The sequence below is a fragment of the Chelonia mydas genome, chromosome 3, assembly GCF_015237465.2.
Source record: "Chelonia mydas isolate rCheMyd1 chromosome 3, rCheMyd1.pri.v2, whole genome shotgun sequence".
NCBI lineage: Eukaryota > Metazoa > Chordata > Testudines > Cheloniidae > Chelonia > Chelonia mydas.
Genome location: NC_057851.1, coordinates 159,700,199 through 159,721,819, shown reverse-complemented (window position 1 = coordinate 159,721,819; position 21,621 = coordinate 159,700,199). Strand labels below are relative to the sequence as shown.

The window sequence follows — 21,621 nt, the reverse complement described above, 5'->3', positions numbered from 1 at the left end:
TATGGATATCAAGAACATATAGAGTTATTATACTTAAGGTTTTTAAAGGAATATTAAAACTTTGTATTTCAGGTTTTAAGCCAATCTCTGTCAGAGATCAGGATAAGACCTAACACTGGGGGGAGAGGCGCAGCTTACTCCACATCTGTCTACTGTGGGGTTCTTATATCTTCCTCTGTTGTTGGCCACCGCTGGAGACAGGACTAAATTAGATGATCCTCAGGTCTACACCTATGTTCCTATGTATCTAACAGCAGCAAAATCTCTGTATTTGGATGCTCTTTGGGCAGGCTATGGACCTGACCCTGCTTTCCTCAGCATGAAAGACAAAACTTCCAGTGATTTCAACAAGATCAGGCCCTGTGTCAACATCCCTCTTCCTCAGCTGAAGACTGGAAAACTCAAGTTTCAGCCTATTTATTGTGATGTCACCACCCCATTCCAGTCCTCCCAAGAGACCTGCAACCAAGAGAGGGGTCAGGAGTTGATCTTTCTAAGGTTTAACAAAGAGAAACTCACCGCCAAACCATGCAGCATTTAAAAAAAATCATGACACTGTTCCTATACCTTCTGAAGGAATAGTAAAGGGCCCAAAGGGTTTTGATTTGCTTTGTATTTCAGCTTTAACACGGGCAGTAAGCTACCATCCCTACTGTGGTGCTGATGTACATTGTTAGCAGGTTTTGCATTTGTTTGATTTTTTTTGGTGGGAGGGAAAGAACTGTGTGTGAAATTCTCATTGGTTTAAAAGAAGCTCCAAGACAGTACCTGCTTCAATAAAGAGAAACTTCCTGAATAAATTCAGCTGGTGACAAAGACACATTAGCCACATACCTTAATGCTTCAAGAAATAACTTGGGCCAGATCAATAACTTCTATTCCAAATCTGATCTGATCCAGTATGCGTTACACCTAATTGCTCAGCACAAATTCACACATAATTAGTAGGAGCTAGGTAACGTCTCTACAGGTTTACCCAGTCCAGTAGCCGTGCTGTATTTGATCACTGGTGTGAGGGCGCTCCCTTCATCGGTGGTACACGTTACTTGAAAGAAAAAGGCTGAACAAAAAAGGCAAAATACTGAGTTAGAAATCTCAAATGGGACAATCAAAATGCGTCAGCCTTGATCCTCCACCAAGAGCTGCTAATGTGCACGGCTGCATTCACGCACAATCACAATGGGACTCCCCACAGGCACAGCAGTCAACGCTAGTGGATCCCAATATAGCCCTGAAGCCTGATAATCCACTAATATTCAGCTATTAAACTGTATATTACAGTGGTCTTGTTTGTAGTTGTGATGTTCCCCTATAACCCCCACATTTTCACAGGCTCATGACCTTTCCAAATCAAATGGAATTGTGCATGCTGTGTTCTGTGTCTGACAGTTTAAAGAAACTTCGAGACAAACCCTCAGCCCTGTTTCTTATAATGGGAATATACAAAACCCCCAGACAAACCCTTCCCATTGTTAAATAAACAAACTTTTTGAATAGGGGTTATAGCAAAAAAGGTTGAACTTTGAAAGCTGAAATCTAGCTGAGCCATAATTTCCTCACGGGCTGGTGATTTTGCTTGGTCTGAGGAATTGTTTGGAGCACTTGAAAATGGCCGTGCTCTTTACCAAGTCAGGAGGTGAGATGCACTGTGCCCACATGCACAGCCAGCAAGCAAATATATTAGCTAAGGTCATACTAAAACTTGTCAAGAGACAGCTGGGCAAAGCGTTGTCCAGCTGCTGCCATACTTTCTGCACACATTGCCCAGCACAACAGTCCCTTGTCCCACCAAAGTGTGTTACTTGGAATGACTTTTGTAGCTTAAGCATCGATTTAGATTGGCAGTTACTGGCCTTCCTTGGAAAGCATTATCACAATTTTAAGCATCTTAATCAGGAAGATTTTCTCATGCCTATGGCACTTTATCAAAAGCAGTATAGTGCCAGTAGAATCCGTGCAGCCAATGAAAGGAGCAGATATAGATGCAACATGGAGGTGATGGCCTTCCATGGTATAAGGGCTCTCTTCCCTATGGATCCCAAATGTCCACAGGGCTGGGAGGATACACCTTCTACCTGCTTCCGTGATTCATCCAGGGCTCAATCCTGCAAGGTGTTGCACACTCTAGCGCAATCCAGCAAAATACATAAGCATGTGGTTAACTCTAAGCATGTGAATCGTCCCATCAACTTCAGCAAAACGAGTGTTGTGCTTAATGTTAAGCATGTGCCGGATTGGACTATCGTCCTCGGCACCTTCCAGAATCGAGCCCTGAAAGGGTCATGGTGGCGGTAGAGGGCACATCATATCTTTGTCCACTCCTCCTTTTGAGAGGAAGATCTGTAGTAAACTCCAGGAGGTCAGCCTCGCAGTGTTTCCTGGCCATCTATACCCATCCCATGGAATGGGTAGAATTTATTCCAGAAACATAATCAATTCCCCTCACCCGCCCCTGTACCTCATATAACCACTGTTCCTATAATCACAGTAGGTACTAAAGGAGTTTTGATGGAAAACTGCATTCAATCATCAGGATAAAGAGTACCTTACTATACATACAACATCAGCTTTTCAAGGAAACTAGAAGTCTAAAGAGACAGTCCACTGCTGTGCAATGGCTGGCCGACTTCGTAAAATTTAACATGTAATAGATAAACACAGTCCTTGAAATGGGAAATTGAAACTGACTTTTGGCTGATGTCCTTGGTAAATACAGCATGGTGTCAAAGCCACTGTAGACACGCTGGCCTCCCTCAGTTAACACATACTCCTTCAGCTGTCCATTCAGTACGAAAGTGTGACTCCAGTCTAGGTAGACCATGGATAAATTGCTGACAACTGAAAATGGAGCTTTGTACTGAGGTACTGGTGGGGGAAAAGACAAAGGAAACAGCTGGTTTATATACTGTAGGCATCTCACTGGGTTGCACAAAATAAATGCACCAAATAAGAAGTGTTACAGACTCTCTCACACATACCCCCCTATGGAAAAAAACCAAGGAGAGGCTACAGGAGGAGGCTGCCCTTGCCATTATCACACTGAAATATATTGTATCTGCACCCTAAGTGAAACCCACTAGGAAAATTAGTAAAATTTGAGCGTAAGCTCCTTGGAGCAGGGAGTGCCTTTTACTATGGCTGTTCAATGCCTAGTATAATGGGGACCCCTGCTAGATTGGGGGGTACAGGCACCATTGTAATACATAATAATTAATAATAAAATGACTTCCAAAAATTAAGGATCAAGACATTCAACACAAGGAATGAGTTATATTCTATCAGCTGCACTGGTAAAATGCTATTGGGGTTACACCAGTGTAACAGGCCAAGACCATGTTCTGTTCAATCATAGAATATCAGGGTTGGAAGGGACGTCAGGAGGTCATCCAGTCCAACCCCCTGCTCAAAGCAGGACCAATCCCCAATTTTTGCCCCAGATCCCAAATGGCTCCCCCTCAAGGATTGAACTCACAACCCTGGGTTTAGCAGGCCAATGCTCAAACCACTGAGCTATCCCTCCCCCGCTCCAATAACAAGTCTGGCACCAGAGCTTCAAGTGGTATTAAAAAAAAATGTATTGGGGTGGAGGAGGGAGGGAGTAGGGGTCACCTGTCATCTTCTACAGAAATGAAAACACTGGCTTCTCCCCCCAAAATAATTTTTGCTCCCAGTGTTTCACCTCTGCTCCTCCTGGGGCACGTCCCCCGCTTCGAGTGGGGAGGAACAGAAGAGCCACCCCATCTCTCACAAAAGCAGAGGAGCTGCTACCGGGCTCCTTCTGCTCCCGCCTCTTTCCTCCACAGAGGGGAGGGTGAGAGAGCTGTGTCTGGGTCAGCAACTGCTCTGATTGGCTGCTTACACCCTAGGGAGGCAGGCAAGCAGGGGTGGCAGCTTTGTATAATTTTTGGCGGGGCCCAGAACGGGTCCAAGTTGCCCCCACCCCCACCCCCACCCACAGAGGGGTTTGGTGTGTGGGAGGATCTCAGGGCTAGGGCAGAGGGTTGGGGTGCAGGGGTGAGGGCTGAGGAGTTCAGGGTGCAGAAGGGAGCTCAGAGCTGGGGCAGAGGGTTGCGGTGCCGGGGCGGGGGGGGTGAGGGCTCTGGGCTGAGGCGGGGCTGGAGATGAGGGTGTTGGGGTGCAGGCAGGCTGCCCTGGAGCTGGGAGCAGAGAGGAGGACTCCCCTGAGCCCTTTCTTCTCTCACCCCCCCAGCAGCACACTCACCCTGCATAACTGTCACTGCATGTGCTCCTAAGGCCCCTCTCAGGTCCAGGAAGCCCCCCTCACCTCCCCTGTGGTGGGTGTTGGGTGGGGCTGCCATCATATGTGCACCTCCTCCCTCCTCAGGCAGCGGCCAGCGAGGGCCACCTGCTGCCCTGGGCGCAGGCACGTGGGGCTTGGGGCCGCTCCTGGGGAGGTGCGCGGGGGAGCAGGTGGGGCTGGGGGGAGAGACCTGACCCTGAACATTGGTGGAGCCAGGCACCTAGGCCATGAATATTGCTGGAGCACGGGCACCACGGGCCCATATAACTCGCCGCCCCTGCAGGCAAGTGGCCAATCCTAAGGCGTTTTCACCCCAGGCAGGACTGAAATGACCACCCCTCAGTGACCTGGCTGGAGCTACTGGAATTTTATTTGCTGGAAATAGAGCCCCTTTCAGCCAGGTGCATTTTAAGCACTGATTGGCATACAAGGTTCCTATTCATGGAGACACCACTGGTTAGTGTCTCCTGGATGGTAGCATAATTGTCTCTTGTTTTGTTGCATTTTTCCTCTCATTTAACAGGTAAAATATCTTTATTACTATTAACTATAATTGGAGGCTATTTTTCATATCAAATCAATATTTACTGCAACTAAGCCCAAAGCACTAGCTGAAGTTAATATATTTGTTCTCCAAACCTAACTGCTTTGAGAGTGAATTATGTCCTTTTGGCATCCATTCATTTTTAAAGCTTTTTCTTGAACCATTAGTTTATTTTCAGAGATAGTTAAAAACCCTTACAAACAGCAATTCAAGTACAATAATTCACTGCCCTGACTAATCAATCAGTAGTGCAGTACATTAGTATATCATCAAGTCCCAGTTCCCAAATATTGTCTTCGATGAAAGCAACTTCACTTACGTGATGCAGACATGTTAATTTGTTATGCTTTTGGCACTGTACTTACAACAAAGAATGCCCATAAACCATTGCCTCCTTTTTTAATGAAATGTTTTAGTTCTTCCTAATGAAGGAGACACAATGAACCAGAATGAATGCAAAGATTTTAGTGGCTCGGAGGGGTTGATGTGGAATATATCAATATTGTAATTAACTTAGTAATGCATAGCACTGCTCTCTACTAGATCAAATCAGTACTGTTCAGTTGAGTATCATAGGCTCTGTACTGCTGAGAGCTAAGGGAGTTTCTCCTTTAGCTCAAGTGGCAGAATCCTATGCTTGTGGAGGAAGAGAATGTAAAATCAATCTCCAGGGTCACTGTGGAGTTCAGAATGGCTGTAGTGTGCAGCATAAGGACAACTGTGAAGTTCCTTGAACTTTATTGCAACACCTTAGTGGAACTGAATAGAAGTTCATGATTTATTGGATTAGGTTTTAATACATTTTATACATTTACATACTGAATAACTATTGATGTAAACAGGTTTTTTAAAGATGTGATTTTTATAAGTCTTTTGGGCTGGGGTATGCCAAGGAAATTTACTCTGCCAGGTTATAGCATATAGATTGCCAAGGCAAAATACCCATTATTCTTCTAAAATTTCTGTCCCCCTTCTATTTTGTTTGCTCCAATCATTATTACACCCTGCCTACCACTTTACTGGGCATATTTCTTTTTATTAAACTGTTGCCTTGTTAGGATGCATTCATGAAAAATAGGACATACTTAATACTTCCCACTGAACAGAATTCATAATGGAAGGACAAGGATCTTAAACTAAGAAAGGAAAAGGTTAGGCTAGACGCCAAGAAAACAGTTCTGAACAATAAGAGCAATCAAATGGTGGATTAGACTTCCCAGGAGTGGGTGGCTGAGATATATTAATTAGAGATGTTCAGAACAGTTTTGGAAGGATGCTAGTGGGAATGATGTAGTTAGTTCTGTGAAATGGATGGGAACAGACTTAAATGATCCACGTTTTTTCTGGAGCTATACAGTTCCACAGACTAGAAAGATGGGTATTTCAGACTCAAGAATTGCTCTTTATGGTCACTATATACTCACACTCCTTCTTGGTAGTAAAGCTGGTCCACTCTGAAGCACTGCTGCCTACAGAATTGTAAGACACCACTCTCATGTTGTAGATTGTGTAAGGCTGAAGATCACTCACATTGGAATTCTGATCTTTACCTGTATACTTCACTTCAATTGGTCCAGGGTTACAGGTCTTTGCTTGTGTTTGTAAATGTGGAGGGCAAGCAGTGTACATGTGGAGTTCGTAGCTAGAGAAAAAAATTGACATTTTGATGAAAGTCTTATCAGAGGAACAAACAAACGATCAGTGAGCACTGTTTCACTCTGGCTGCTAGATGTCCGGTTACTAGTTAATGAGATGGATCTCAGCTTCATTGCTTTTGGACACTCTAAATCCCATTCACTCTCTAATGCTTTGGTCCTGATTTTAGGGTGATGACCTCTAATCCCATGCCCACAAACGATTATGCTTGTAGTTTGACACCTGCAATTTTGTGCCTACCATGAAACTGTGGACGTGTTCACATCTAACTGCTTGCACCTGCAAATTAGGTAGTTAAATCTAGCTACCTATCTTTGGTATTTATAAGATATATATATCTGTGATGCCAGTTACGCTCTCAACTTATTGCTGGTGCAAAACAGCAAGTGCAACTCTTGGTTGGTGCACAATTGCACTTGCCTCATTACGATCCTGGTGAAACTCAGGCTGAAACGTTAATCCCTGCTATGCCTTAGCAGGGCTGCATTTCAAGTCCATTCTGGGAGAATATAAATGTGCAAGGTCAGTACTTAAAAACTCTCTTTGTCACACACATACCAGGCAGTTGCCATCTTGGGCTTGGATTCATGGTGTGCTGAAGATGGGGGAATATGCTGTCCCTCTCTGACAGGGAACAGGTGACCATTTTGGGAGCATGTTGCTAGTTACAGTAACTGCTTAAGAACTGAACCTCAGTACAGTACACAATATTGTCCTGAAAACTGGACATTTTGTGGAAGGACTCAACAGGACAGCCCACAGGTGAATCCATACCTAGGTGCAGGGGATTGGAGGAAGTGGGTGCTGGTGAGCGACATGAACAGCTTTACATTTAATTTTGGCTTAAGCAGGTTTTCCACTTGCAGAATAGCAGCAGTTTTTTGCTTCTCGTTAATTCATGGTTAAAGATGATTTTTCACTGGTTCTGATGGCTAAGCTTGCTGTGGGGCATTTGGGGAGTGGGGCAATACAGGATATTGTATGTGAACCTGCCATTTCTATGCAAAATACGCCATAGATCATCTGGTTTCTGGTGTGAGTACACTCATGATGCTGTAAAATACAGACTAATTTAGAATTGTACAATGCACTTTGTCTGAGGCTGCCAACGAAAACCACTCAGAAGCATCAAGTGCTGCTGCCTGCTTAGGGCTGGATCCTCTACTCTGTAGTGGAAAAACTCCCAATGACTCAAATGGGATAGGAATGGGCCCTTATTGAGTGTGCTTGCTGCATGGAAAGATTTACACTTGCTCGCCATAGACTACACTGGCAACTGATTGGCTCAAGGTGCAAATGAAGATGTTGACTTTGATTTATAAAACCCTCTGTGCTTTGGTCCTGTCTAGTCTAGAGAGCATTGCTTTTTCTCCTCCTCTCCCACCCCCACCTCGCAACAGTTGATTTCTATGGCTTTTGCTAACAGTCTCTCTATGTGAGTGGCTGAGTGGCAGAGATAGGAAGTTTTCCATCGCCTGACTCTGAAATTCACTTCCCTGATTGCTCCAGCAAAATCCAAGTTTATTAACATTTAGGAGACACTGCAAGGTTCCTCTACCTGTACAATGTTTTGCTTGAGAGAAGATGCCCAAGGAGGGCAAGCACTTGTTGGGAGGATTTCTTCTGCATGGAATATACACCAATTTGGAGATCATCATCATCATAATTTACCAATATATAAAAGAATACTAAAAACAGCACATGAGATTATCTAAGATGACTAAATCTCTGAGTTGGCTTTGGAAGTCTAAATCAGATTGTGAATCTTACCTTTCCACAATGCCATTGGGAGACCGAGGTGCATTCCATTGGAAAAAAGCTGTTCTTGAGGTTATGGTATGTATATGTGGAGGGGGCTGTTGAGAGGGTGGTGCTGGTTGAGTGGTTAGTTGGGCGACTGGTCCTTTGGTGCAACAGTTGAAACATGTGCAGGCCTCTACACCAACAGAGTAGGTGGTGAAAGGTTTAAGTCCATGTATCGTTTGCTGGGTGGCAGTCCCTTCAGACAACTGTAAAAGGCGACAGAGAACTTTACACAGCACAGCGCACTGTAAATGCTAAGTCAGATTCGTTAAATGTTCTAAGTGGTAGAATCTTTGACTTTGATTAGGGAACCCAGATTTGACCTTATCTTTCATCATCTAGTCATACAGGGTGAAATTCACCCAGTGCAGTGGGTCTGTACAAGGCCTTTCCCATTGTTTAAGTCCTGTGATGGACTGCACTCGTGAAGCAGCTATGCACAAACACCTCTACATCCAGCATTATGAGGATCACACTGCTGGCCCTGAAAAGTTGGTGGACATTGTCAAAGAATGACAGGCAGATGACAGAACAAGGAGCAATGATCTCAAGCTGCAGTGGGGGAGGTCTAGGTTGGATATTAGGAAACACTATTTCACTGGGAGGGTGGTGAAGCACTGGAATGGGTTACCTAGGGAGGTGGTGGAATCTCCATCCTTAGAGGTTTTTAAGGCCCGGCTTGACAAAGCCCTGGCTGGGACGATTTAGTTGAGTTTAGTTGAGCAGGGGGTTGGAGTAGATGACCTCCTGAGATCTCTTCCAACCCTAATCTTCTGTGATTCTATGAATGTCCAGGAGATCTTTGCATACACAGAGCCAGTGGCCCTAATATCCTGCACAAGTGGCACTGAAGGGATGTGTCCTCTATTTCAGCCCATAGGAAACCCTCTCAGCAAAACTGAATCCATCAACCTTTAAAGAGAAACTGAGTTAAATAGCACAAAGAAATGTGTGTGGATAGGAACTGTGTGGAAAGCTATAACTAATAATATAACAGCAAATAACTAAGGAAAAAGCAAACCATGCTGCTTCCTGGAGCTGCTGTTTCTCCAATTCGCTGCGGTCATTTGTGGGTATGGTTTCCAGATCCAAAGAAATCAAACAGCATGTAGAAAAAAGCAATTTCAATCACAGTAACCACCTGCTGTGGTGATTAAGCAAGGCAAATGGCACAGGCCACAGAGTCCCAGGGAGGACAGCAAGGAAACAGAGCATCAAGACAAGACAGAAAGCACACAAAGTCAGAGTTTGATAATGCCTTCCACTCAGTGATGGAGAAGCAAGACACCCCTGCAGTCACAGCAGCCACATGGCAGGTCTGAGGGGATGAGAAGAGAAAGACAACGGAGAGATGAAAGGGTAAGTGACAAGAACATGCAGGCTCAAGTAGATATGGACCCAGCTGATCATCATAAGAGGGATAAGGACAGGCCGTGCTATCAGCAAACAGCAGATGGCTTATGCTTACAGACAGGAATGATGAGCAAGGAAGACAGTGTTTCCAGCCACTTCCATGCCAGATTAGACTGGGGTAGTGGGAGAATGGGCACATACTACTATAAAAGATGAACACAGTTAAGCCTTGACAGATGGAGACATAGACACAAAGGCATGGAGGATGCTGAGCATAAGAAATGGGATGTGTGAAGGATGGAGGTTCCCATTTGCCACTGAATTGTACAGCACTTGAAAGCTGATAATATCAGCCTTACTTTACTCAGACTTGTGTGACATTTTGCCTTGGTTTGTGCAGTATGGCTCTGGGCATTCTTCACAACCTTCTACCCTGGCCCAAGGTCTGTGGTCACTCTTTTTTGTTTTCAAGCCAGGCTGAACAATACAGATTTCCTGACTTAGCGAAGTTACCTGGTTTGGATGCTGCCTTGTAACAGGCCTCAGAGAAGAAACAGAGCTGCTCCACAAACTCACTGAAGCCTGCAGTGATCCCCTCGTTTTATGAGTCTCTCTTTGTATATGGGGGATTGGGCATTAGATTGCAAAGTGCAAATCTACTCATCCCTTAGTCAAAGGGCCCTTGTATGCTAAGGAACAAGAAGACCCCATGGAGCGTAGCTCTGAAGCCCACAGGAGAGGAAAGCGGTCCGGAACCCTCCATGGGCTCCCCCGGTTCTGTCCCCCACCCACCTTAAGCAGCAGAACGACACTGAGCCCACCATGTTTAGGCCTTCCATGGCCAGAGGGTGGGCTGGATCTGCCTTTTACATTGTCCTTTTCAATTATTTCCATGCCACACTTGGTTCCTTACATCTCCTTTAGAGCCAGGCCCCCCTGTTTAGCAGATTGCCTGTCTGGTTCCACATTCACGGACTCCAAACTCTCTAGCTGTTGACTTACTGAGATTAAACTTCAGACCCAACCTGGGTGCAGCAAAGAACTGAGACACTGTGGATGGTGTTACCAGCTCAAACCAAAAGAAAGAAACGACTCATGTCAGATGATCATTGTGTGTTTCAGATCCGCAAAGCCCTAGGCCTTCTAGTGCTTTTTATACATTTTAAGCAAAGGAACATGGGATTTTTAAAACCTAAAAGCTACTATTTTAAACAACATCATTACACTCCCCAAACTGCTTAAAGAAGAACAAAGATGACAATTAAGCACTGGATCCATGATTTCCCCCCTCAATGATATTTCTGTTTTCTATGTAGAATCTAACTGGCCACAAAAGATCCTACACAGCACTTAATCTTTTTTTGGGGAGAGGGGCTGGCTATGCAGAAGGGAAGTTACCATAGGGCTGAAAGGAGCAGATGAAGAAGGGAATCCTTAGACACCCTATATGCTGTACCTGTCCCACATACCCCTGGAGCTGTGACGGGGATGGTCATGGAAAGGGCTCATATTGCATGCTAGAGACATGATATATACACACCTTTGTTACATGTTAATTGTGAGACACACTGAAAGCCTCTTGCTATCTTTCTACCAGTTCTTGTAACATTTTGTTGTAGGAGTTGCTGAGCTACTGGGGGACTGAAACATTCTTAAATGCTATAAAATAATCACTGAGAGTTCAGCAGTGCTTTCAGATGCATGTACAGTGGTCATTATTATAAACTTTTCAGTTTTGAATTGGATAACCAGATAACATTACCACACTGTTTACAATATTCCTAGGTGTTTCCAGTACTTTGTAAGCTACTACACAATATTATCCCTGTGCCAACTGGAAAGCTTTTCAGGGCAACCACCCTGGCCTTAAAATCCATAAGTCAAAACACAGTAATGTCCAAAGGGAGCAGCTGTTTGGTTACCAGCTGTAATTTCTGTCTAATCTTTTTGGGCTAACAAATTTTTGGAAAGTTTGTATTTCAATGTAATCAATAACCTCCCAGGAACATTGCATTGGATCCCCCCACATTTTCTCACTATATAACACAATGATAAAGTCTCTGGAATCAAGGTTAAGTCTTTTAGAAGCACAACATTTAGCTAAGTGGAGATGTCAGTCCTTCTTCGGCCAGAAGAGAGCACTGCTAAGTAGAAAAAAAAAAAAAAGAAGCTAACAGACTTAAAATCCTAAAAAAATGTCCAGAGTTCAACTGGAAATACAAATAGAATAGCTTGATAAACACTCACCACCACATCGGTCCCTCTGGTGCTATTAGAGAACAGCCTGTAGAGACTAACTATCCCATTTGGCTTAAGAGGGGGGCTGATGTTTACCACAGCTAACGTAGAAGCCACAGTGTGGAACATGGGCGCATGGAGGCCTTCAGGAGGGGCAGGGCCTGTTCTACAGCGTGCCCAGCTGCTAGGAGTCCGGCCCGCAGAGTTTACTGACCAGACCTTGAAAAAACAAAACAAAGAGCAATTTGTGAATGGTTTGAGCCTGCAAGATGCTGAACACTCCTGGGAGGTGCTGAGTTGATGGGGCTAACACAGCTTTACTGGTGGCAAGATAAAACTGCACTGTAACTTAAGACAATTTTGTGACATTTCTCTAGTCCCTCCCTCTGGTTCAAATCAATTCTTTTTAAAGAGGGGAATAAAATATTTTTAAGAACAGAAGAATGGCCACAGTCTGGGTCAGACCAAAGGTCCATCTAGCCTAGTATCCTGTCTTCCAACAGTGGCCAGTGTCAGGTGCTTCAGAAGGAATGAACAGAACAGGTAATCATCAAGTCATCCGTCCCCTGTCGCTCATTCCTAGCTTTTCACCATTATGATTAAGGGGGGCAAGTACATTTTCATGAGGTTCCTGCAAGGCTGATTTAAGAACAGAAACTTTTGTTTGCCATGTAATACTGTACACAGAGGAGGCCCTAGAAAACTTACCTTATCTTATCTAAGATAAGGTAAGAAAGGGCAGCATTCCCTTGACTATTGCAAATTCCAAGGGCAAACTGCAAATACTGACCTAGCCCCAAACCTGCTATTGTATCCCTGCGGGTTATGCCTTTTTTGCCTGTGAATAGGTCCAACTAAATCAATGTGGCTCTGCATGGGATTTAAGTTCCCCTTGCACTGATCCAATTACAGAAGCAGGACCTTAGTGATTTAAGGCAACTGGCAAGTTTTTAAGGGACCCCACTCAATTAAATATATTAATATAATTAATCATTTGGCAAAATTGTCAGTAATCCAAAGTATAATATAAAGAAAACACATTGAAAAGCATGGGTAAGTCAGCACCTCTAATTTTATTCATTTATTTTTGCAATAACATTTGCTTTATTATACTAGCACAAAGAGAGTGGTTTCAGTTCCAAGGTTTCAAAATACAGCAGCTTGAATTAGGCCTGATTAAAAACTGCACGTCTCTATGAACTATGCCTACTGATTTTGTCAGCTTCACCAAAACCAGACTGATCTGCAGACTACATAAAACTCAGCACTTATTAAACACAGTCTCCAACAAATCTGCATGAAAATTAAATTTTGCTTTCATCAAGGAGTGCATAAACATATGGAAGGATGTATAATCTTATTTATCAAAAACCATTTGTATAATTAAACACGAATATCATAAAAGGTTGCCTTAGGTCATCATTTGCATGAGTAAGTAATTTGTAGAATGTCAGGTACAATAGACAGAATAGATGGATGTGTGAGTGTATAGGGTTAAATTAGGCTCAATAATAGGCAACCACATAGTGATCAATCAGAATGATAGATCTAAATGGCAATACAAGAGGACTGTCTGAGTGATTTTTAGTATAAGTATTCCTTAGTAAGCTTTCATGTTGAGCAGTTCTAACTACAGTAAAACACGTTCTCACAAAATCTCTTCTGGACAGTTTTTTTTTTTTTTAAGTTCGCATCTTGCTTTTTTTAAAACAGAGCCTGGAGAACTTTCAGTTTTCTGAATTTACAACACCTATGTTCAGGGAGCTTACATTTTAAAAGGGGTCAGGTGCAGGAGAGAACCAAAAACATACAAGGGCTTTAAGTGTTGTGATTCAAAAACTGCAGATGTCAACTAAAGTTAAAGAATCAAAGTTACTTTCTCATACTCTTGCTAGCACATACTACTATTAAAGCAAACTCTACTACAAATGAGATCCTATACCAAAAAGTTTGCACATCATATTTTTCTTTCAGTGATCTCTGCAGAGAAGTTTTCCTGAAGTCAAACTCCTTTCAGTCTACTGCAACAGGCCAAACACTATCTCGGTTAAGTCCTTGCGGCTACAAAGATTTGACAATAGTTGCTCATTTTAAGGAGTATTTTTCTTCATGGATGGCAAATTCTTAGGCAGGGTACAGTTCGAAGAGATCCACCTGTATTGACTCAATACCAACCTTGGGGTGAAATGCTCCAGAGTTTTATTCTGAACTATGGGAACATGCCTGTGAGGCCTTAATGAGCAAATCATTTAACTTCTCTCGGCCTCAGTTTAGCCATCTGTAAAAGGGTAAATGGGCATAAAAATACTTTCCTTAAGGGAGTGTTGTGATAATTAGTGATAGCAAGCACTTTGAGATTCTGAGATATAAGTATTAATTGCAGACATAAATGCTAATATTTAGACACTTGCCTGAGTGTATATGCAAATCAGACAGTTATACATCCAACTGCTAGCATCTGCACCTGCAGTCAATTGCATCTATTAAAAATTGAAGGCTCTGTCATGATCCTTTCAAAAATGCATCACACAGCAGTCATGAACCTTTACAGCTTGTTGCACTGATTAATGTAATGCTATGTGGTATGCTTTTGTACACAAACAAAATAATAGAAAGTCTTCTGAAGTTGCACTGCATCATTCTGAGGTGTGATGCAGCTAACATAAGGGGCATGCAATAACATTCATAAAAGACTGCAGACAGAAGCATTACCTGCTATATGTATTGTATAAAGCCATAAAAAATAAGCTAGCCAAGAGCAGAACAAGGATAAGAGTGTGGGGGAAGTGATCATGGCACTAGACTACCAATATAAGTAGAGACTTCGGGGACTACAGTGTATGGAAAGAAGAAAACCATCAAAATAAGGTACTTGTTACTTTAACTCTTTTAATATATTGCTTCAATAATCATTAAGTCTTACATCATAGTGCGTGGACTCAGAACCCTGCCAAAATCTGTACAGACATTAGTGGGTGCAGTGTCTCAAGAAAGCCACGAAGGGGCTCCAAAAGCATCTACAGAAGGAGTATTTCAGACCTCTTCATCAATTTGCTGGCCACCTGCCCAGACAGCACTTTGAAGTAGGGTCAGAAAGAAAGAAGCTCTCTGGAGGCAATATATTCAGAGAACTAGAGAATTCCAGTCACAGGTAAGTGAGTTTGTTTTCTCCTTCATAAATCGGCCTCCATAAACGCCCCCGTTCTTGGAGACTGGTGAGCAGCAATCACCCAAAACGGTCATATGGCAGCTTCCAAGTCTGACAGCACAGCCAAGACCTGGCAAAAACTGGGTTACAAGTGACTGTCCTACAGACCTCAATCATAAGGAGTGGCGGAAACATGCTGAAAAAGCTGCCTCAGCTCTAGCACAATAAGCCTGCCATGGATAAACTCTCACCTGCAGTCAGGGCTGGCCTCACCATGAGGTGAACTGAGGCGGCTGCCTCAGCTGCCAGACTTTGGGGGGGGAGGCGGGGGCGGGCGCCACAAGGACCCAGAGTGTAGAAAATTGTGTCTGCTGCTGGTGTATATGTATTCTCTCTGCTCTAGATGCACAGATATGGTGGAGTGCTGTGCTGGAGGAAGGAGGGCACAACAGATAACAGGCAGGCAGGAGAAAAGATGAGAGGGAATAACAGAAAGCAGCAGGAGCTGCAGGGAGAGAGAGAAGGAGGAGCCTCTTATGTCCTCTCTAGCACCCCCAGGAGCCTGGACTGATTAACACTGGCTTCTCAGGGAGCTTCCTGTTTCCTGCTGCTTCCCTGAACCCACTTGAGGAGAACAGGCAGTCAGCTGAAGTAGTAGGAACCAGTTAGGCCCTTAAGACGCTGATATCTTCCCTCACTCAGGCCCTGCTACCAGCCTGCGTATTTGTCCCCTTCAACTGAGTGTTGAGGGCCACTATAGCTGGCACAGAACAGCAGTCATGAGTGAGAGAAGAAAACGCTCCTCTGGGGCAGCATTCAGAAAAAGAAAGAAAGCAAAGGAAGCTTTTCTATCTATTTAAGTAGGAAGGAGCTCCCCTGAGATACACAGACACAAATGTTCACGGTGAGCCTTCCGGCCCCAGCGAGGATTTGAGTGGTGAGGAGATGACTGATCTTCCAGTTAGGCAGAGTGCAGGTGACGTGGCAGCTACTGCAGCATCCATATCTCCATCTCAAATGCATGCATCTCTAACCATGCACATTCCTGAAGAAAAGTGTAGATCAGAGAAGAGTGTGGTGGAGGTGCAAGAAACAGCTGCTGCTGAGTTTAGTTCCTTAAGTCTAGATGATCCAGGACTGTGGACTCACTTGAGCAGCAGCCTGAGGGACTTCCTTGTACTGCATGGACCACAGCAAGTGAAAAACTTCATGTTCCCCAAAGACAATGAAAATAGAAGTTACCATCCAACACATTACTGGCGTGAAATCCCCAATGGTGACAAAGTGGAGAGGCCATGGCTTATGTACTCAAAAACCCAGAATGCTGCATACTGTTTTTGTTGCAAAGTCTTCCAGTCTAATGTTCCAGCCACATTGGGTTCTACAGGAACAAAGGACTGGAAAAATCTGGCTAGAAATCTGGCATGCCATGAGAAGGCAGCAAATCACCAGAGAGCATTCCATAGGTGGAAAGAGCTTGAGATGAGACTAAGGTTAAAGTCCACCATAGATGATCAGCATCAAGAGAAGATTGCATCAGAGTTTCTTTACTGCCAAAATGTTCTGAAAAAGGTCATTGCCATTGTGAGAATGCTCGCTACCCAAAACCTAGCACTGTGTGGCACTTCAAATCAGCTGTTTGTGCCAAACAATGGAAACTTCCTTAAAATTGTGGAGCTGATGGCTAAGTTTGATACTGTACTCCAGGAGCATCTAAGAAGAATCATCACCCAAGAAATGTACACACACCACTACTGGGAAAAGCAATTCAAAATGAGATCAAACAGTTACTGGCAACAAAAGTCAAACAGAAGATTGTGGCAGATCTGAAGTCAGCAAGATATTACTCTGTTATTCTTGACTGCACACCTGACATCAGCCATACGGAACAAATGACTTTAATGGTGCGTTTTGTAACAACAACAGAACCAAGTGAAAATGTCCCTGCAATGGTGACTGTCAGAGAGCATCTTCTAGAATTTATTGACATTGATGATACTACAGGAGCTGGTCTGACAAATGTGCTTCTTAAAAAGCTGGAAGATATAGGAATTGCGATAGCTGACATGAGAGGTCAGGGCTACAAAAATGGTGCCAACATGAGAGGAAAGAACAGAGGAGTGCAGACACGGATCTGAGAGTTAAACCCTTGAGCTTTTTTTGTCCCATGCAGTTCTCATTTATTGAACTTGGTGGTCAGTGATGCAGCATCAGCTTCTAGTGAGGCTGCTGAATTTTTTAATGTAATTCAAAGCATCTACGTATTTTTCTCTGCATCAACTCATCAATGGCAAATTTTGAAGCAACATCTGGGAACATCCTCTCAGACACTGAAACCACTGAGTGCCACACGATGGGAAAGTCGAGTGGAGGCGATAAAGCCTATCAAACAGCAAATTGGGAAGATAGATGATGCCATAGTTGCCATTATGGAGGATAATGCTATGACAGGAACTGTTCGTGGGAGAACAGTAGCAGAGGGAAATGGAATCACTAGAAACAGACATAACCTCAAATTTATGTGTGGGTTAGTGTTGTGGCATGTTTGAAATAAATGTTGTAAGCAAGACACTCCAAGGTGTTGACCTTGATATATCTGGAGCAATGGAACTGGACAAAGCAAAGTCATACCTACAGTCTTACCAGTCAGATGAGGTATTTCAAAATGTTCTGAAGAGTGCAGAGAAGTTGGCAGAGGAACTTCACACTGAAGCTATTTTCCCACCCATTCAAGAATACAAGAGTCACCGAAGAAGACGACATTTTGATTATGAGGCACGGGATAATCCCATAAGAGACCCCAAACAATAATTCAAAGTTGAATTTCTTTAACCAGGTGCTATATAGTGCAATACAGTCAGTCGAAGAACGTTTCATGCAGCTCAGGGAACACAGCAGTATATTTGGGATGTTGTATGATATTCCAAAACTCCTCACTATACATGAAGAAGACCTACACCAGCAATCATAGAAGATCAGGGTTGGAAGGGACCTCAGGGGGTCATCATCCAACCCCCTGCTCAAAGCAGGACCAATCCCCAATTTTTGCCCCATCCCTAAATGGCCCCCTCAGGGATTGAACTCACAATCCTGGCTTTAGCAGGCCAATGTTCAAAGCACTGAGCTATCCCTCCCCCCTCCAATGCATGGCACTAGAGACAGTGTTGACACATGATGACATATGCGATATTGATGCGAGTGATTTAGGTGATGAACTGAAAGCCCTTTCAAGATACATTTCAGCAGCATCAACTCCAAAGGCTCTTCTGGTGCACAAATAAGATGACCACCCTCTTTCCAAATGCTTTTGTTGCTCTGCGCATACTTCTAACACTTCCTGTAACAGTTGCCAGTGGAGAACGCAGCTTCTCCAAACTGAAGTTAATAAAAACACATCTATGCTCCACAATGACAATGGCCTTGCAACCACCTCAATAGAGCATGAGCTGGCCCAGACTGTGGGCCTTCAGCAGGAAGCAGTTCAAATCTTTGTAACCAAGAAGGCACGGAAAGCATCACTTTGATTATTCAAACAGATAAAAATGCCAGTGTTTACTATGCAGACAAGAAAAGTTACATGTGCTGTTCAGACATTTGAAAGTTAAGTGTTACTTAACATTTTTGAACAAGGCATTTTAAGTTGTTAGTTCTCCTTTATTGGGGTAGGTAGAAGAGCAGGTAGTAGAACAGGAAGAAGGCAGAATTGAGACCTTTCAAAGTTTTGGCCCAAGCGAGGGGGGTTGGGGGCGTCATTTGAGCTCCCCGCCTCAGCTGCCAAAATGTTGTGGGCCTGCCCTGCCTGCAGTAATGTCTGTGGATTCGCCACAGCACACCCACTTTCCCAAATTCAAGGCCAGTTCCTCAGCAAAGTTGAGTACCGACAACTCCCACTGAAGGCAATTAAATCTGTTTGGCTTTCAAACATGGATGAAGATCACAGAATCATAGACCTTGGGGATGGAAAAAGCCTGTTAGATCATTGAGCTCATCTCCCTACCCATGTAGGAATGGTCCCTACAATTCTTTAAAAACTCATGTCTTTACAAAGGAGCTAAAGTTTTGAGCAAGAAAACTGATTTCTTTGCATCAACATAAAATAATATGTAAAGTTATTCAATCTGTACAGGAAATCCTTAAGGGAATTAAAGGGAAGGGCTGGACATAACCATGCCTCAGTGCAGGGAGATGGATTAATGACCACTTGAGATGCCTTCCAACTCTACATTTCCCTGATTCAAGGACATAGGCCAATAGCCATCATAGCTGAGGTGAACCACCAGAAGAAGAAAAGCACCTCACCAGTGGGCAAGCAAAATGACTTCTCAGCTACTGAATAATGAAAGGGCTACAGAAACTGCCAAAATAACACTAAAAAAAGAGTGATTCACACCTAACACATTCTAGGAGAGAGGCAGCCCTGGGTTAAGAGAGTAGACACAGAATCAGAAAAAAGAAACCAGAGCTCTTGACACTTGAAGAAGCGCAGTCCCAGTTAATTTAGTAGCAGTACTGTGAAAAGAGTTTTATGTTCTTCACACACTATATGCCTCCCAAATTATGGTAGATACGTATATTGGACAGATCAGATGGAAGTCCCTTTAAACATGCTGACTCCCAGGAAAGTTCAAAAGAGAGGATTTGCTGTTCATACTGAGGCTAACACAAGTCTATCAATGGGCTAGTAAAGAGGAGACCGCTCCAGTATTGAAGAGGATTCATCTGATATTGGGGTAAGTGACAAAGCATACACTGCCATGAGATTTAGTGTCCTACAGTCATCTATGTGTTTGTGAGAAACAGAAGGCCAGATCAAACCACACCTGTGCATGGATTAGGGTGACCAGACAACAAATGTGAAAAATCAGGACAGCGGGGGGGGTGGGGGGGTGGATAATAGGAGCATATATAAGAAAAAGACCCAAAAATCGGGACTGTCCTTATAAAATCAGGACATCTGGTCATCCTAGCATGGATGCACAAGACACAGAAAGGATGCAAGGAGCCAACCCCTTTACCCCTGCAGATGGATCAAGCATAATTACAGTCCTTGCATACAGTAAGCCCAAGGACTCCATACATGTAGCAATGTTGTTGGTGCTAGCCTTTCCAAAAGCGACTTTGCAGCACCTCTGTATATGTGCCAGCAGAGCTGGACCTTTGCAGGGGGGAGCGCATAGCATTTTTCAAGGGTGATGCCGTGGCTATGCTTCCCCTCAGCTCCCTGGATCTCTCAGAGACATTGTGCTGGTTTCAGTCCTCACTTTTCAGTTTCCTGAAATCAACCTCCAATCTTAAGGTTGCATAAATATCAGATTTTTGCAATGAATAGAGATATTTTTGTTTCAGCAAAAACAGGACATTTTCAGTGTATGACTCATATTAAATAAAGGTAATGGGGCTTGTGTGATTAAGTCCCTGCACATCGTATTAGCAATATTTAGAAACAAAAGGCTCTGTGTTTTGTTTTGGCTGTGCTGTGCACTTGCATTGGAATTTACAAGAGAAGGAACAGGTAGTTTCAAGCCATCTTTGCACTTTCTCTATTCTTGGGCCTGCCTAGCCCCTAGCATAAGAAAGAGCAGTCTCAAGGACGCTTTATTTTATGCACAGCTGTACTGGCACTCAAGAGCCATTCTTGCAACTAAGTGGACATATAATGCAGTGCAGCCAAAATAATTTGGGGTTGCTTCTGCAGAGACAACACAATTCAGAGCATAGTGCAAAAAGTCCATCTCTATACAGATCTACTGTGTCCACCCCTGGAATAGTGTATTAATTTCTGGGCAACATCCTACCAGAAAGGCATTGACAAACTTGGAAGGGTTCAGAGAAAAGCAACATAAAGCATTCATGGTGCTAGAGAGACTGATTTACGAGGAAAGAAAAAAAAATTAGGAAAGATAATAGATTAAATGAGCTAAACATATAGAGCTTGGTTATGAGACAAGGGGAGCAACCATAGCTGTCTGTTAATATTTGTGAAGTGTAAATATCAAAGATACAGAGGAATTATTTAACATGGCACATGGGGGTAGAACTAGGATTGAAAAATGAAATTGAGAATAGAAAGATTTAGGAAAAACCTCCTGCCAGGAAGATCTATTAGGCTGTAGAAGTACCTTAAGGGAAATGGTAAAAACTGATTCATTTGGGAATTTTCAAACCAGATTGGATAAAACACTAGAAAACAAACTGTAAGAACAATTCTGAACTGAGGGGGGATGGACTTGCTGGGAGCTAATAGTTCTTTCTAGGTAGGTACTTATATGATCCTCATTACTGTAGCATCTGAGTGCTTCACAACATTAATGAATTTAACTCACAAACACTGCTGCAAGGTCAGGGAATATCATTATGCCCACTTTACAGATAGGGGATTTAATTCGGAGAGATTTAGTTACTTGCCTAAGAGCCCTGGAAACTGAACACAGATTGCCTGAGTCCAAGCGCAGTGGCTTACCACAAGACCATTCTTTGCCCATGGCTTCAAGATAGGCCAAAGCTACTAGATGGCAATGGAAACATCAAGATATACCAAGTTTGTTCTGCAAGAACCACCTGGCTTTAGTAGGGCATATGGCATTCTCACAGCTTTCCTATTACTGGGGGAATATTTAA

At 43.4% G+C, this 21,621-nt stretch overlaps 1 protein-coding gene across 1 annotated transcript in view; it reads right to left on the bottom strand.

Annotated features, from left to right (window-relative positions):
- Nucleotides 1–21,621, bottom strand: part of USH2A (usherin) — a 571,481-nt gene that overhangs the window by 11,136 nt on the left and 538,724 nt on the right. The window contains exons 64-68 of the mRNA XM_027827110.3: nt 11,865–12,074; nt 8,232–8,470; nt 6,230–6,447; nt 2,689–2,865; nt 977–1,060 (exon numbers count right to left, since the gene is read on the bottom strand). Coding sequence (XP_027682911.2) covers nt 977–1,060; nt 2,689–2,865; nt 6,230–6,447; nt 8,232–8,470; nt 11,865–12,074 — 928 coding nt within the window. The remainder of the gene's footprint in view (nt 1–976; nt 1,061–2,688; nt 2,866–6,229; nt 6,448–8,231; nt 8,471–11,864; nt 12,075–21,621) is intronic.